The sequence below is a fragment of the Ostrinia furnacalis genome, unplaced genomic scaffold, assembly GCF_004193835.3.
Source record: "Ostrinia furnacalis isolate ACB-3 unplaced genomic scaffold, ASM419383v2 OfSCF2054, whole genome shotgun sequence".
NCBI lineage: Eukaryota > Metazoa > Arthropoda > Insecta > Lepidoptera > Crambidae > Ostrinia > Ostrinia furnacalis.
This window is the reverse complement of record NW_021132293.1, coordinates 2,068,020-2,085,682: the sequence shown is the minus strand read 5'-3', so window position 1 is coordinate 2,085,682 and position 17,663 is coordinate 2,068,020. Positions and strand designations below refer to the sequence as shown.

General features: G+C 35.3%; 2 protein-coding genes across 2 annotated transcripts; both read left to right on the top strand.

Annotated features, from left to right (window-relative positions):
• Positions 1–102: 102 nt before the first annotated feature.
• Positions 103–7,521, top strand: LOC114354544 (sialin). Its single transcript, XM_028306967.1, has 13 exons — positions 103–129; positions 200–355; positions 471–580; positions 1,050–1,179; positions 1,786–1,870; positions 3,031–3,248; positions 3,855–4,010; positions 4,761–4,896; positions 5,167–5,294; positions 6,124–6,234; positions 6,903–7,024; positions 7,287–7,361; positions 7,449–7,521. Exons 1-13 carry the CDS (start codon positions 103–105, stop codon positions 7,519–7,521), a joined length of 1,527 nt encoding a protein of 508 aa, XP_028162768.1.
• A 945-nt stretch (positions 7,522–8,466) lies between these two features.
• On the top strand, positions 8,467–11,837 carry Ate1 (arginyltransferase 1). Its single transcript, XM_028307016.1, has 8 exons — positions 8,467–8,679; positions 8,905–9,031; positions 9,353–9,639; positions 9,739–9,819; positions 9,964–10,151; positions 10,393–10,554; positions 10,832–11,013; positions 11,260–11,837. The coding sequence occupies exons 1-8, from the start codon at positions 8,592–8,594 to the stop codon at positions 11,663–11,665; spliced, it is 1,521 nt and encodes a 506-aa protein (XP_028162817.1). The 5' UTR covers positions 8,467–8,591; the 3' UTR covers positions 11,666–11,837.
• Positions 11,838–17,663: the final 5,826 nt, after the last annotated feature.

The following is a 17,663-nucleotide window of genomic DNA, read 5'->3' as shown; positions in this document are numbered from 1 at the left end:
GTCTTCTTCACATTGCCTAAACCTGAAATATGGTGGACTTTTCGCGATGGCTATGCCTTGTATTTATTGAGGTATTTTGCTATTTATTTACATATCACAGAAATGTTCAAAATTAGGATTCGTGTTTTAGTAAGTGATTTGATCAAGACAATCAGTGCATTGTGGTATATTGATGACAAGTGGCTCTACTTTTTTTTAGGTCGGAATCATGATTTTTCTGGGATATTTTTTGAATTATATCATGCGGTATAACATGAGTGTGCACATTGTGGACATGGTTCAAGTTTCTAAAAGAGATAATTATTACTTAAATTACAACAGTTCAAATATTCAAAGGACATACTCTATGATTGGTGTTAGTAAGCAAAGTTATATTAATTCAAAATGTTCTTATTCACGGGGTTGTAAATTATCCATCTAGGTAGGTATACCTATTCATTATAGCATAATCTTTCTTATCGTTATTTCAGAGCATTATCGACATTATAAATTGGGATGACATGAAAATGGCAAAATTGTTTTCAGCCTATCATATAGGATATTGTATTTGCTTCCCCATTTTTCATAACATGGGAGACAGGTAAACATGACTTTTAGATCTAGATTGTGTGTGTGTGTGTACTTGTGTAGATTTATCAATGAACTGGGATTTCCAACAGAATATTTGTATCTATTGATAAATTTAATGTCAACCAATATCTAGTTACTAACACCTAACACTAAAATGCTGTCCTTGATACAACGAGACGAATGTTAGTGATAAAGTTGTTACTAAGTGTAATCCCTAATGCAGAAAAACCATTCTTATTTACATTCGGTTTTCAGGAAAGAATTTAGTACATAATTTATATTTAATTAATGCGAAATTAAACTCATCTTGCCGTTCCCAATTAACTGAAGTAACAATAAGAAGTAGAGTGAAGAGTAGATACCTACTTTGTTCTTTAAGATGTCTTGCAAGCAGAAAAAAGACGAACAAATTAAGATCATAAGCATCATAAGTCTATACAAATAAGGGATAAGCGTTCAGCAAGGTCTTATGCTTTCAGGCTAGGCCCAACGTGGGCAGTGGGCATCGCTGGGCTAACTTCTGGCGTCCTCAGCTGCCTCACTCCAGCGGCCGCATATTACCACTTCTGGGCCGTGTTCGCAGTTCGCATTATGTGTGGCTTTTGCGCTGTTAGTACTTCTTTTAAAAGGCCTTCGACGCAAAATTTTATACTTTAGGGGATTATTCTATTTTATTTTACCTGTTCTGTAAGTACCTGTCTGTGGCATCGTACCTCCTAAATGAGTGGACCGAATTTTTGAGAGATCATATTTTGAGTTGTTACAAACTATGTAGAGTCTTGTAGTAGATAATACTACAGTAAAACCTGGTTAAGCGAGATATGAAGGGAATAAAATTCACTCTCTGTCTCAGTAACAGAGGTAACTATGACGAAAACATCGAAATAACGAATCACAGTTAAAGAGGTTTGCTACGTCCGGGTCCCACTAACAGAGGTTATTCAGTGCCAAAGCGCCGAGACCTCATCATGAATTTCAGTTATCGAGGTTTCTTACTTATCCAGGTCCCACTTAATCCAGTTTCACTGTACATATGTATAAGTACCTATATGGATAAGGTACAACGAATGTAGTCAGGTAAAACTTTCTTTACCGTCACAACAAATACTCTTCTTATCTAACATTTTCAAACCAAAACGGCCGACTTTATAGTTCCGAGCGCGAGCTACTGGGACTAGGTTCTCTCTACGACAAGTTATGTTTACAAATTTATAGGGAGCTATGCAGCCTAGCATGGTGCAAGTACTAAGACATTGGGTGCCCCCTACAGAGAGAAATCACTTCATGTGGGCATATTGTGGTAAGCTCCCATAATATATTATATACCTAATGCATGTAGAGTAGATTGATGGACGTAGGAGGTTTTTATTAATTAACTCATCTAAAGAATCTATAGAGTGTAGGTAGAGTCTCAGATCACTGTACGGTAGTAAGTAATTATAGGCATCTGTACCTGTATTTCGAAATGTAGAGCATTGAATTGATAGAGCTTTAAGATCTTTTAGTCCCAAAGACTTCTAAGTCCCTGCTAGACAAGCTTTTAGCTAGTGATTCCATGTCATCATGTAAGGCTTTGCTTGCTTCTGTGAACGCTTTGGAATTAACTGTAACTGGAATAGGCAACATTATAAATTAGCTATGCCCCGGACGACGCGAAGAAAAAATATTTAATCTTTTCACGCTTCATACTCGTAGTATATTTTTCCCATTTTCGCAACATTTTCATTAATGCTCTGCTCTTATTATTCGAAGCGTAGGTAGTGCCTATAGCCTTCCTCGATAAATGGGCTATCCAACGCAAAAAGAGTTTTTCAAATTGCACCTAGGTAGTTCCTGAGGTTAACTTCTGCAAACAAAAAACAAACTCGAGCTTTCAATATTAGTATTAGAAGACCTTACCGAGCCCTGCTGACATATGAACATTTGAAAATGAACTTAACAAGGTCCCTTAACTCCCATAAAACAGCTGATTGCACCGCTCTCACCTCAAGCACGTTAAATGACATAACTGAGCTGTGCGTCACAGTTTATCGAACTGTGTGGGTATTTCCATCCCGTAGAAATCGACATTATTTATTAAAACATGCATCTTTCTAACTTCCCCGTAAACAAAATTAATTATATCTAATATGCGAATACCTTTGAAGAAAACATGCATATTTTTGTTTATTTCCACTCTGTGCATAAACATGAGTATCTACAAAAATTAAATGGGTCGTTACTATATTTATCTACACAAATTAAATAATTTCAATTGCATTTTAATTAAGTAACTTAATTCCGCGCATTATACAATTGCGAAAATTGTGATGATAATAGGCGTTAAACAATATAAAAGTACAAAACAAAAGAAAACAACTACAGAAGTGAATCTAACGCATTAAGATTCTAGACAATACGAGTCACATGAGAGTTAGGAATGTACTTGAGAAAAAAACAAACGATTCCTAATTTCTGCAGGTATAACAATCGGTACATGCTCAACTTTTCTTCTGTGCGCTGCTGTGCACTACTACTCACAGTGGCCAGTGGGGTTCTACGTGTCTGGTGGGGCACAGGTGCTGTGGGCGACGGTATGGGTGCTGACGGTGACCGACTACCCTCGCCATCACCTCTACATCTCCAAGGAAGAGCTGGACTATCTCGTGAACACTATCGGAAATGTCTTTACGATTAAGGTTGGTCAGTATAGAAAGATGAACTCTCTCGATCAGGGGAAACTGAGTTCAAAGGTACTAACTGTAAAAAATCTGTGTCTGAGAGCTTCTTTTGGATACCTATGTAACTTTTTTTTTTTGGAGTCTGATATTGTCTGAAACCGACGGATAAAGCCTTGAATGATGAAATAGTTTTTCTTTTAATCGGGAAAAAACGCCCGTTCAACTTAGTAATATACTTAAGTAGTCATAGAATTACCAATATTTGTGTTGAAGACGTAGCCGTTTCATATATGCCATAAGAATAAGTGATAATCATAACGTAATGTTATGGAATGGAAATCTAAATTATTAGTATGTAATTTCAAATCTGGTGGGTTACAAAACTGTAAATGCATATGTACGGGGAAAAACTTCAAACGAGATTCAAATGTATTTCCTCCTTTAAAACTCAAGTCCTTACCAATCAAAGAATGCATCATATGAACAAAGAATTATTTATTTATTTATTTAAGGATAGTACACAGCACAATATCAATATACTCAAGTACCTAACTTTTGTCCGTTATTCGTCCTCTATACGCCAACCCGTCATTGTTGTTTGTATAAAGATTTCATCCTTTTCAGTTAACAAACTCACAGGCCCCTTGGAAGCTAATATTGAAATCTGTCCCATTTTGGGCTTTATGCACATTGAATTTCGGCTATTCTTGGATGATCATATCACTGTGTCTCTATGGCCCGTATTACTATTCGAGAGTGGCGGAGTACAGTATTTACAGCGTAAGTTCATGACTTATGTATAAAATCTAATTGAGGTTTTTATAAATATTGATATTTATACATATACAGGTCGTAAGAACATCTGTTCAAATCTTTGAACAATGAAACACTTTTTTAATAACTGTACCCATGAGTATACTCATATACAAACTGTACCCATGAATATTTAACGACCTTTTTGATTACTCCCCAAAGTACAATAGGTAGGTACCAAGTCAAAAAAGTAGTTATTTTATAAAAAAATAACTGATACGTGTTACTTTGGTTCTCCTGCGGATCTCCTCATTTCTGATTCGATCACGCAGGGAAACTCCGAGCATAGCCCGCTCCATCGCCCTTTGGGTGACCTTGAGCCTTCTTATGAGGCCCATAGTAAGCGACCACGTCTCCACAAGCCAAAGTAACCGACATAGCTCGCAGAATTGCTAAAATCAAGTGGCAGTGGGCGGGGCACATAGCTCGTAGAGACGATGGCCGTTGGGGCAGGAAAGTTCTCGAGTGGCGACCACGGGCTGGAAGACGTAGCGTGGGCAGGCCTCCTACTAGGTGGACCGACGATCTGGTAAAGGTCGCGGGAAGAGCCTGGATGCGGGCAGCGCAGGACCGTTCATTGTGGAAAACCTTGGGGGAGGCCTTTGTCCAGCAGTGGACGTCATTTGGCTGAAACGAACTGATACGTGACAGTCATGTCATTAGGTATTCAAATTAAGTAACAACCAGTTTCTAACACCCTGTATTTACATTATACAGGCATCTGCTCTAACTGCGCTGCCATTTTTTCTGCGGCTCATACTGGGAATTATCGTCATACAAACATTCCATTGGTACAAACACAACACAAAGATTCGAAGAATTAAGCACATCAGAAAATACTTCATTGTTGTATGTAAGTTACCCCAACTAACATATTACGTACCTATAATACGTATTAGTAATAATAAGAATTATCCCTGGCCCTTGTCGCTAATGCGTTTAAATCTTTTACAAAGGGATAATAGATTCACTTAGTTTAGTTCTGCCACGGAAATAAGTCCTTACATTTTCTATTATATTTTTGTACACGTGTAACATTGAAATATTTTCTACGCTAAGTAACTATAATGCAAATTTTTATTTTTTTAACTGAAAAATAATCTAATTTAAATGTTGTTTTCAGCTCACGTGATCCCAGGCTTGATGGTGTCTATTTGCTGGTTGCTACCCATGGTTCCGGGCCCGATACTGCTGACCATAGCAGTCGCGCTCACCGCTGCTGGCATGGATCTTACATTAGATTTGTGTTATGTACGTATTATTGTTATGGTTGCAAAAAAGTCGACCAAAAAGAACAGTGAGGTCATTTAGTGCACCAAACACTTTTTTGGATATGTAATAAATTAAGCAGGTATATAAGTACCTTACAACCATGTGCATGGCAGAAATTCCGGTTTAATTAATTTAAATTCATTAAATCTATAACGTAGTGATAGTGACCAAATTACCTTCCAAGTTACATGTAATATTTTTTTTTGGTTTTATTCTGAACCAATAAAACGTAAGGTGCCTTTACTTTAAGTAGGTATTTATTTATTTCCAACTTTAAAGATGTCTACCAAACGAAGTGGCATAAGCTTAATTAATACATACTTAGTCATACTATGCTTGAATGTATTCATAGTGAGAAACAACAACTTTATCATTATTCTTGATTTTTAAATCATCTTAAAATACTAAGTAGTTTTTTGCCAGGTCTTTTGACCATAAGGTCATTTGATCAAGTGTATTTTTTATTGAGGCAACGTGATTTTAAAAGTTTTTATTGATGTTTTCTTATAAGCACTTATTATTTTTGTAAACCAACACGTGTTTTATAAGGGTGATGGTCCTCTTATAGAAATGTAGGCACAAACCTTTGTAATTTCATATGATATCGGTGGAATTCTACCTTTTTTGTTAGTACTTATTTTGTCGTTCAATACCAAAATTGGTTAAAATGAAATAAAGATTTTGCATTTTCGTTTATAATGTATCACGCCTCCTGCGTGTATAACGCGGAGGCTAAAGCTATGTAATTCTAAATAAACCTATGAGTTCCATTAAGCAAAGCAATATCATAATGATTTTTTTATTTCAGGAATTGACCCCTACGTATGTGAATTCTATCAATACAGTGATCAAAATAATAGGAAACACGTCAGGAATCATTTTATCTTTCTGTGTTGGGCAAGTTACACAGAAATATAAGGTTGTCGTCGGTATTTTACCTCTATTACGTAGAGTTTTAAGGAATCTCCTAAGTTACTTAGTTTATTGTTAAATTATTAGGTAATTTTCTTATTGCGTGTCTTGTAAACTATAAATTACTGTATTTGATTGAAAAAGAGCCTGACAAAGGAGTTTCTTCCGCCACTTCTTCTCAGCACCAGCCCATATGTTGTCCCGAAGTGGTGGTAGGGCATGCTATATTTGGGATGTGTATAAGTGCGCTGGAAAAGGCCTCATCATCAACTTAGGGACTACACATCAAACAGAGAATGGGCAGCAGCGCTCTCTGAAAAACATCAATCTTTTAAACTGCGATCTCCAACCCGCCTGCCAAGCGTGGAGATTATGGCAAAACCCTCCACTATAGTGGAGGAGGCTCATAGTCCAGCAGTGGACTGTAAAGGGCTGTTGATGGAAAAGGCCTATGTACTGAATAAAATATTTGAATTTGAATATAAAACAAAGCTTAATGACCCTTACTAATAATTTAGTTATTTCCGTTAGTCTTTTCGTGAGAAATTACTTCTGCCAAGCCAGATAAGAGATTTTATTTTCATAGTCGTAGCATTGGTTCGTAGAGTGTTTTCAATTGGTTCTCAAAGCTGAAGTCTAAAGATTTCAGTCGTTTTTACGACTTTTTTATTTCAGAACTCTCCGTTTGTATGGAAACAAATATGGTGTTTTCACGCTTCTGTGCTATTTCTAAGTGGATTCGTGTTTTTGATTTGGGGCGAAACTCACGTTCAAGAGTGGAACTCGAAAAGACATTTGTACGTTCACACTTAATTTTGATCATTTGATTAAATGGATATCTATCATTATTAATTCTTAATGCAGTTTATCGGGGCAAATGATATCGACCGATTAATTAAGGCTACACAAAACCTAAGTGATAGCTTACCTACATAGCTCTACTTACTTATGTAATGAACAAAATTGTAGAGACGAGACTTAAAGACTAACTTTTTTAAATGATTTTCTTTAAGTAAAATAGGTTTGTTCTATTTTATACAAGTCTATTAATTCTTTCAGACCCCGACGTCGTCATATTAAGCCAAACCCGTCTACAATGTCTAATATTTCTGAAGTGGAAGAAGAAGAATCATCGTAAGTTTGTTTGTTATAAACTATCTAGGTACCTTACCCCACACACACCTATGTAAACTTATTTATCAAGTAACAGTCTTTTTTCAGGAATCGAATTCCAGCACAATCTAAGAACTCATCTATCACCGGTTTTATGAGGACATCTGTGACTAAAATATAAGTAAAAGGTTAAGTAAGTACATAAAGTAAGCAATTAATCTCTGCAATGGCTAGCAATTTTGAGAATAGCTGTTTTTCTTACTGATGTTCTGCATTTAATTTGGTATGCATTGATTTTTATTAGTACCATACAAATTTTGTAAAGTGCACAGATCAGAGCGTACGTGTATAAGGTACTACTTAAGTGGCAAGCTTTTCAAGTCAATGGCAATAGCCCACTTTTCCTACTCATAAATGGCGGACTCAGTTTTTAATGCAAACTTCTCTCTACCCCTTTGGTAGGGAAGCAAAACCTCACAAATTATTAGCCCACTACTCGTAGGACATTATTCGCTTGTGGCGCCCAGCTGGTGATCGCGAGGGCTATCGTTTTAGCGCTTACCAGTTAGCGCCACTGTAGAGTAGTGTAGAGTAAGGTCCTGTCACTTGCTAGTAGCGAAGACAGTGGCGCCAACTTGTGAGCGCTAAAGTGGTAGGAGGACTATCGCATTTGCACTCATCAAGATGGCGCCACTGTAGAGTAAGGTCCTGTCAATCGCCAGGGGTGCCAACTGTTAAGTATAAAAACGATAGCCCTCATTTTAATTAGTTGATACGAGTAATAGTTGTGACTTGTTTATTAACACTACTAGGCTTTTAATTACATTACGTACTTGTACAGATTTCTAAGTCGAAAAGCAAATAAATTTTGAAGAAATAATTACCTTATATATATTTAGTACACATACGTAGGTATTTTTGGTAGCAAGAAAGGGTGAGTTGCTTTACTTTATAATAACACAAAAATTATTAAAACAGATGGGTAGGCTAAATAAGCTTGATCCGATGCCGTATAGTTACAAAACAAAAAAGAATGTCGGTTTTGTTACCATTCATTCATTCCCTTCACTCACTTTTCACTATTTCATTCAATTGCTGATGGTTTTCTGTCAAATCTGTCATCATTCTGTCAGTTGCGAATTAATTGAGAAAGATTTGAAAGAAAGAAAATAATTTACTCACTGATCATATCCGTGTTACAGTTACTCTCGTAATAATATCGTGTCAGAAAGTCAGCTTGGATGTGCAAATATGCTGCGAAGTGTCGTGGAATATTATTCCGAACATAGTGGATACAGCTGCGGTTACTGCAAAAGTCCTGATTCTAATTTTAGTCATGGTCAGTGGCTTATTCCTCAGTAATGAAGATACAAAAAAAGATAGTTCCTATCCATAATCCAGTACAATGTAGTCTTGATATCTTAATCATGGTTTCACAGTTATTTTTAGGGCTTTTTTAGACGTCTTTCAATGCTCTAATTTTGCTCAATCATTATGTTGAACTAAACCAGTATAAAATGTATGAATCATAAGTATTTTAAAGTACCAATACCGTTTTTCTCAGGTATGTGGGCTCATGCTATGTCTGTGACAGATTACCAAGATCTCATAGATAGGGGATGGAGAAGATCTGGCAAGTACTGCTACAAGCCTACCATGGAAGTCACTTGTTGCCCCATGTATACAATTAGGTGAGTGTTTATGTTTCTGACAAGAAAATAATCGAGTGTAAAATTGTATAAAACTGACAATTTTAGACACACCATGAACTGATTTGTCTTAGTATCTATATGCCTAATGGTGCCACCTTCCTCAGATATTAAAAACAAAATATGTTGTTTAATGGGTGGACTTTAATCTTTACTTATCTAAATACTTCATAGGGTTTTTATAGTAGCAGCAAGAGTATGTTCTTAGTACATTAATGTTGAACCATTTAATGTCTGTTTTAGTGATTTTAATTAAAGTTAATGTGTGATTCAAATGGCTTATCAGCATGACTAATTCTGCAGGTGCAGGGCATTGGAATTTAAACCTACTAAATCGCAAAAAAAGATTTTGAAACGATTCAATAAGTATCTGACGGGGCAGGACCTGCGACAAGCGGCTGACAGGGATCGTAAAATGTCTACGTGCAGTAGCGGAACTGATGAGGAGCAAATCACTGATGGCAGAGAACATTTTGTCGAGAGCACAAAGGCTTGCCAAGATATTGATGTGGATGCTGTGTTGAGCAGTGACATGATTGAAGAGCCTGCTATAATGAATGAAGATAATGTTAGCACTGTTGCCAGTTCTGGTAGGTAATTAACTGTGATCGACAAATTGATATGTCAATAATTGAAAAGTTTAAGTTCATATTAAAATCAACATAAATAAAACATTAATTACATTTTAGGTGAATCATCTCAAGCTAAAATACCAAATAGTACACCAAACTTACCAAAACCCACAGAAAAAATTAAAGAGATTGGAAAAGGTACGTAACATATCTGTTATCATAACATGGCTGTACATACTGGGTTGTATGTATCAGAACTGTACTTACAAAGAGTCAGTCTTTATTTTTTATTTCTTTCATGTTAACTTTAAATAAGCTTGGTTTTTACTGATTAATTTTCAGACTTGGGACCAGACCCCAATAAACCTCCTTGTAAAAAAGCTAAACAATTAAGGCTTCAGAGGAAGTTAGAAAAAATGAAAGAAAAGGGCATTGATGTGTCAAACCTGCCCAAGACCTGTAGAGACCAAGAAAAACAAGTTGAGGACTTTATCAACGAACTGCCCAGTGAAGTGAAACATAAGTTGGAGGTATGGTTAATAGTGACGACTCAGTTCTGGGAAAGTATAATATAATGGGACATTGATTGTATGTATAGGATAAATGTTACTTAATAATGAGTCATTATTTAGAGAGTAAAAAAGATTTGTTGTTGCACTAGTTAATCAGTACGTGGATAATTTTCCCTACTATAATTTATTTGTAAATCAATAAAGTACCTATTGTATTATTCTAGGAAAAATGAGGTAATAAATAATGACTAATTTTCAGATAAGGTTAGTGCGTACTTCACCAGCTAGCACTGAGTGGCTAGCAACATCGAAAGAGACTCATGAAGTGTATGTAAAGTATCAGACCGTTATACACGGTGATAAACCAGAGAAAGTCACCGAACCTAAATTTAAAGAGTTTCTCGTTCAAAGTCCACTACTGGTAAGATTTTATCGGAACTTTGTGATTCATAAATAAATCTTTTTTTTAATTAAAGATAAATCTGTTTAAAATTTTATAGATTGCATATTGTGCAAGCGTAAAGATAACTCTAAACACAGAAAATACTCAGACATACTTCATACATGTTCATTCACAAAAGATTGTTCGAGGTTGACTTGTGAACCCCGTTTTTCAAATAAGTCATTGCAATGCTTGTGTGTTTTAAATGCTTTTATTATTATGTTGTTTAGCTAAACTTATCGTATTAATATTTCAGGAGGAGCACAGTGATTCGGGGCCAGCCTGTGGTTACGGATCCTTCCACCAGCAGTACTGGTTGGACGGAAAACTCATAGCTGTTGGGGTAATCGATATTTTGCCCAGATGTGTTTCATCGGTGTACTTCTTTTACGATCCCCAATATATGAACTTAACCCTGGGTACTTATGGCGCTCTTAGGTGATTATTTGAATTAATAATACATTACTGCTTCGTTCTTTTGAGAGAGATATCTTTGGCGAGATAAAATTAGATTCACTGGAATTCATTCAAAAAAATAAATTATCCTAGCCAGTATCGAATCATGGTATTGTGAATCACGCATACTAAATAATGGGCGCAATTAATTAATAAATTTTAATTTGTCTAAATCAACTGTCACTTGTATATCATTAAATTCACTTAGATTATAAATAAATGTTTCAGGGAGATACAATTTACGCGAGAACTTCACAAGACGTGTCCAGAACTGAAGTATTACTACATGGGATACTACATCCATAGTTGTCGCAAGATGAGGTATAAGGGAAATTTCTCTCCATCGGATTTGCTTTGCCCAGAGACCTACAAATGGTTCCCAATAAAGGATTGCATTCCCAAATTAGAAGCGTCAAAATATGCTAGATTGGATCCTGATTTAGACAGCACAGATGATAACTATCCAGCTGAATCTGATCTCAATTATGTACCGGTTTGGACATCTGGTGCAGTTATGTTTTACAAGATATACAGACGGAGAAGTCTCAAGCGAAGTGATGACAGGGATGAAGTGATGGAATACGCAAGATTGGTCGGCACAAAGTCAGCTAAGAGCATAATTTTATTTAGATAATCTAATAAAACTTAGACTGCAACTTTAGCAGCACTATTTACTTACCTAATTCTTAGTTACTAATTCAATATGCTGGCTCGCTACAATACAGGGTGTTAGGTAAATGGGTATATGAGCTGACACTAGCCCATGTTAACATGGGCATATAAATGGTATGGTGAAGTTAGAAATTTGATATTGTCATTTTATTTTTTTTAATTTTCATACAAAATAATTTTTTTTAAATCCGATTTGTATGAAAATTAAAATAATTAAAATTAAGATATTAATTTTCTGACTTCACCATNGGTATGGTGAAGTTAGAAATTTGATATTGTCATTTTATTTTTTTTAATTTTCATACAAAATAATTTTTTTTAAATCCGATTTGTATGAAAATTAAAATAATTAAAATTAAGATATTAATTTTCTGACTTCACCATACCATTTATATGCCCATGTTAACATGGGCTAGTGTCGGCTCATATACCCATTTACCTAACACCCTGTATAGGTAAATGATTTATTAGTAAAAACGTTAAAGATACTTAATGTATTACTTACATCTTGAAGGAAAAAACTTAAGGTTTGTTCGTCGCGTTTCCATCCAATGTTTAATAACCAATTTAATTATTGACTAACTTATTATTGAGAATTTTTAAGTCTGGGTTGCACCATCTTCTTTTTCTTCTTCTTTTGTTTCCAAGTTTATTAACTATAACAAACGTCAAATACAAAAACACCGGTTATAGTTACGGTTAAAGTTAAGGTGCAACTTAGGCTAAATTTCTTGAAAAACAAAATGATAGTAAAACTATTAGAAAATCTACCCTCTTGTATTTTAGTTAAGTATAGGACGACCTTATGTTATTTTCCCACCAGACTTTCTTAAACCTAACCGTTAGGTACTCAGTTATTGTACTAGTCAGTAATTAAGAAAATTTGGTCAGTATAAATATTTCGTAAATTACGTTGTGTACAGTTAACTGTTTGTGCTTTAAGTATGAATTACGATTTAATAGTTTCAATTTAAGTTTTGCCATTTATTTTGGAGTTAATTTTACTATGTATACTAAAGCCTGGTCTGTGAGCACGTAGAATTTTGTCCAATGACCCCAAGCTACCCATCCTTATCGCTCGCGCGTTTTGCGATTTTGAAATTGAAATTGCTGTCGCGACTGTGCGACGGGCGCCCGCAGTGAGTGTGCGAGCGCGACAGCAACATAATTACGCGCGAGCGATAAGGAAGGAAGGGTAGCTTGGGGTCATTGGACGAAATTCTACGTGTTCACAGACCGGGCTTTAGTATTCAACCCTATGAGGCAACTATTCAACCCTATTTTCAATCTTAGAATAATGATTTATTGTAGCAAATTGTATTCAGTTATCAGTTCAGTGTAATTGTGAAATTCTCTTACCGTCGTAGCAACGCAATGCAGAATGCAAAGCAGTAACTTTAAGCAAATAAGGCTTGAATGCCGTGAAAAATAGGGGTCCATAAGATTTTTTATTTTGGTGACTAGGTATTTGCTCGAAGTTTGCCTCTGATAGACCGTCGATAGGCTATCGTCACCAAGGACCTTATTTGCTTAATGTGACTAGACAAACATGTTTGCTTTGTGTAAAAAAAGGCTACCGTATTGGAGCTTCAAATACGGTAGCCTTGTACTACCTTGTACGGTACATGTCATTGAGCTCGCCACTTGGCGCCACCGTCACTTGCTAGTGGCTAAGACAGTGGCGCCAGCTAGTGAATGAAAATACGGTAGCCCTCATTGTCTGAATCCTGCTCGCTTGCTTGAAAAAGCATTGACTTAAAACAGATGTAGCCAAAGTTGTATTGTTCTTGAGCAATCGAGAAAGCAAATAATAATATCTTTAGTCAGTTCACCAGACCCCGATACGAATACAGTATTTTAAAATATTTTTATTGTATGTGTAAATAGATAAGGGACAATATTATTTGATCCTCTAAAAACTAATTGATCTTTTTTGTATGTGCACTTTTAAAAATAAATGATGTTTTTTATTATATTTTATCTTTATATTAATTATTGGGTCTATTTTAGTTGATCTACGGATAAATTATGAATGATCTTCATTAAAGGTAACATAATATTTATGTTTAACATACTCTTTTAATATTTGGTAAACAAAAATAATATTTGATCCTCTTTTTTAGTTATTGATCTTTAATTTTGTTAATTTGATGATTTTTATATCAAGTTTGCCTTTTAATATTGATCACCTAATAAATACATTTCGATCTATGTATAACTTAACTTTAAAATATATTTGATCTAACAAAAAATATTATTGGTTAATATTTTTAATTAAAAAATATCTTATAATTTACGCGGTACTTTGTGGTTGAGTGACAATCGTCCGTCATTGGTTACTGAGTTGGCCAAGGGCTTAGCGACCAATAAGCAAGCAGAATGGTACATTGCCATGTTTGTTTAAATTACAAGCTTTGCTTAGTTTGGGACTAGAGGCGCTATGTAAAATAATTTCTTACTTCTGACATCCCTGAACCTAAAATCATCGTAACCGATTGTTGTAATCGGATTACATGAACATCACTCGACCATGTATGTCCATTTGGACATATCGGAATGGCACGCTTTGACGATCAACTTGCTGTATCTACTCTAATCCATATCTGTGGTGATTCCTCATGGTGTCCAATGTATTTTACTGAATAAAGTATGGGTTTATTTTCAGTAGTTGTTTTTATTTCAGTATGCAGTTTCCCAAACTTTTTTCTTTGATGTAGGGTCANTGGTTGGATGCACAGGACTTTTGTCTATGTGTGCGTGCCTCTTATACATTGACGTATTAGCGGTAATGACTTTTCGTTTGATTGGTGTGCTAATTGACTTGTTTTCGAGGATTTTTAAAAGGAGATCGGCAAAATGGACGCGAATTGGGCGATGGACGCGAACAGGCGAAATGACCCTAAGTAGACAATAGCTTTCACCAATGTGTGTTTCAATTTAATCTTTGAGGCAAAGATTTGTTATTGATTACGAAAGTCTGGGTTTAAACAAAAAGTCTGAAGTATCTAGTTATTCAAAAAGGTATCCCAAAAATAGTTTAGGCCTCATACTTGTGCCCGTTAGAAATAATTTTAAAACAATTAAATCTCCATTAGACGTAATAATTTAGTGTATGTCGCCGTTCGGTACGGTATTGAAAACTGGTTTGTATTGAAGAAGCCTCGTGATCCTGGGAGAAAAGGTACAAAAAGCCACCGGAGCAATGCCTGCTACATAGTGAAGAAAGACTCAATAGACCTAATACAATGTTACAAGATAATGTATCTGTGTATTTTATTTATTTAAACTTTATTGCACCCAGAATGTACAATCGGCGGACTGTATATCTTATAGCCTGCGGGTGACGAGCTATTGGACGTAGAGAGGGTTATTAACTAATTATACGTACATTTTCTACTTTGTCGAAGATAAGCACGTGAACGGTTTGTCCAAAACATATGAATTTGGTCTTATTCAATGCAGGTTTAAGTACCCTTCAACCGTCATGAAGACCACTTTTCGATAGGGTAAGTCCTTTACGCGGTATAACCGGAAAACCGAAAAAACGCCACTTTCGGGGGCTCCCACCACTTAAGCACAACTCCGTCGAAGTCGAAAACCAAGGAGAGTCTTTATGGGCAACCAATGAAGCCATTACAGCAATTAAATCTTTTGTAGGAATTATTTCCGATTTAATTAATTTTTGTAAAAATTTTCATATCTAACCATAATACCTTTATCTTAACCTACAAAAATAGCTCGTAAGACCACCATAGGTTTCTGATTCAGGCCTTTGTCCAACAGTGGACATTTTTGGTTTAAACATCGGTACCTAGTAGGTAGGTACTATTTACTTACATATTAACATACTATTTAGGTTAAATTACCTACCTACATACATTTTCCTATCTAGTTTGACGTGTGCGATACTAAGCCTACTGCTCATAGCTATATTATTTGCCTTACTACTTCGAGAAGCTGTTAGCAACTGATTCAGTAGCTGGGGAGACATTAGAGCGAGTCACATCACAAGCGATACAAAGCTAAGCAAGCATGCGATTTAATAATTGTTATAAGCTATAATTGCAAGGTATATTATCTACTGCTGTTGAAGGTGATAAAATGTATCAAGTAGTCAAACGAATACGCTTAGCTTAAAAAAATAAGTATAGCCACAGGTAGCGGGTTCGATAACCGAACAACACAAAGTTTTGTGTGCCTGAAATATTTTTTATTGATCTAGGTGTTTTTAACCGACTTCTCTATATTAATAACTAGCTTTCCGCCCGCGGCTTCGCACGCGTGAAATTTCTTTTGTCACAGATCGTCATAAATTATAGCCTATATGTTATACTGGATTATGAACAATAATACTGTAAAGTTTCATCAAAATCCGTTCAGTGGTTTTTGAGCCTATTCATTACAAACATACAAAAATAGGTACAAATCTTTCCTCTTTATAATATTAGTATAGATGTAATAATAGTGTAAGTAATTTGGAGTAATTTTGGCTGAAACGAACGAATAGTAATTTAATGAAGGTAATTTGTTTAATTACTTAGTACACACGACAGCATATCAGGTTACCCATTTTTATTGCAAACTCGCCCCTATTACAACTGCACAAGAACCCACAGTCACAGTGGTTACCTTGACGTGCCGTCGCCTGTACTACCAGTACTACGTAACTCTATGTGTGTTATAAAATGCTGTTTGTTCTCCTAACAATAAAATACGTTAGTATTTATGTTTGTTTAATTAGGTACTTTATAGTAGGTAAAGTTTCATTTTAGACTTGACTGAAGTTGACCTATAAATTCTTAATTTCCGTTCTTAAGCCTGAAGACCTTTTCCTTGGTCTCATTATAAGGGCATGTTAATGGAATAACAGATGAATTTGGCACAAAATCGTCGCGTGGATAGAATTTAAACGGCTCATCTCCGACATGCAAATCCGCTTGTGTCCACCAAAATAAAAATCAAGGTAATAAATTAACATCTATAGTAATGAACATTATTTATTTATATGTATATCTCTAAAAAAATACAATTATTTTTTTTATCATCATTTACTGTCATCGTTGTTGAGGCTTTAAGTAGGTATAAAATGTTCCTCTCATTAATTGCATTAGAAGTTCTTACTACTTAGGATGTTCCAAATAAGTAGGTAAATCATTATAAACCTGCGAATTATTGTAAAAAAGTATGAAACAACAAAAACCGGTTGGTTGTTCACAAAAACGCAAAAAGTTTTCAAATTAGCTTTAACGTTCTGTATCAGTCTTCTAAAGAAAAAAGATTCCAGAACTTCAATTGTATTACAATGAGGGTTTGTATTATACCTAATTGTTGAGCTCCGGATGTACGGAACTATTAGCCTACGTTCGATAATGAGAAAATCATCATAATTTGAAACGATTTATTTTTAGTTTAAAATCTAATGTAACAAAAGCACACGCGTATTTATCTCTACCGAGTCCATTGGACTGCGACCTTCGGAAAACTACTTACTCGTAACTATCCTTTCTAGGCCAAAGTTGTTTTTATACTCGCAATGTATTTGGCTACTGAGAGCCGTCATCTAACTGTAGATAAGAAAACACTCATCTATTGCGATAGAAGACTATGCCGAACAGAATTGATTTGGGGAGTTTATAGAAATGCATCCGGGAAAACGTCTACATCCGATTTGTTGAAGGAAAGCTACGATAACGACTTTAATCCAAGTTCTTGAGTTGAATTTTTATTAAAATATTTTATTTGGGTTGGTGCTATTATAAAATACATTTCGGTATTTTCGCGTCTGCAAGATTTCAGTAGATTCCTAAATAAATACCTACTAGGTAGGTATCTAGACTACCTGCTGTACCTAAGCACTTAATGAAAATGCTACAATAAGTCTACGGGACCATAATGTATAGGTAGGGCCACAATCTCTGGAAAAGTATTTTCCTAGTTTAGGTATATTTTTCTTATTGATT

Coding starts and splice junctions, on each gene's coding strand:
- LOC114354544 (XM_028306967.1), top strand. CDS start 103: ATGTTCAAAATTAGGATTCGTGTTTTA. Junction 356..470: donor GGACATACTCTATGATTGGT/GTTAGTAAGCAA, acceptor TCGTTATTTCAG/AGCATTATCGACATTATAAA. Junction 1,871..3,030: donor CTTCATGTGGGCATATTGTG/GTAAGCTCCCAT, acceptor TAATTTCTGCAG/GTATAACAATCGGTACATGC.
- Ate1 (XM_028307016.1), top strand. CDS start 8,592: ATGCTGCGAAGTGTCGTGGAATATTATTCCGAACATAGTGGATACAGC. Junction 10,152..10,392: donor AAGTGAAACATAAGTTGGAG/GTATGGTTAATA, acceptor ACTAATTTTCAG/ATAAGGTTAGTGCGTACTTC. Junction 11,014..11,259: donor GGTACTTATGGCGCTCTTAG/GTGATTATTTGA, acceptor TAAATGTTTCAG/GGAGATACAATTTACGCGAG.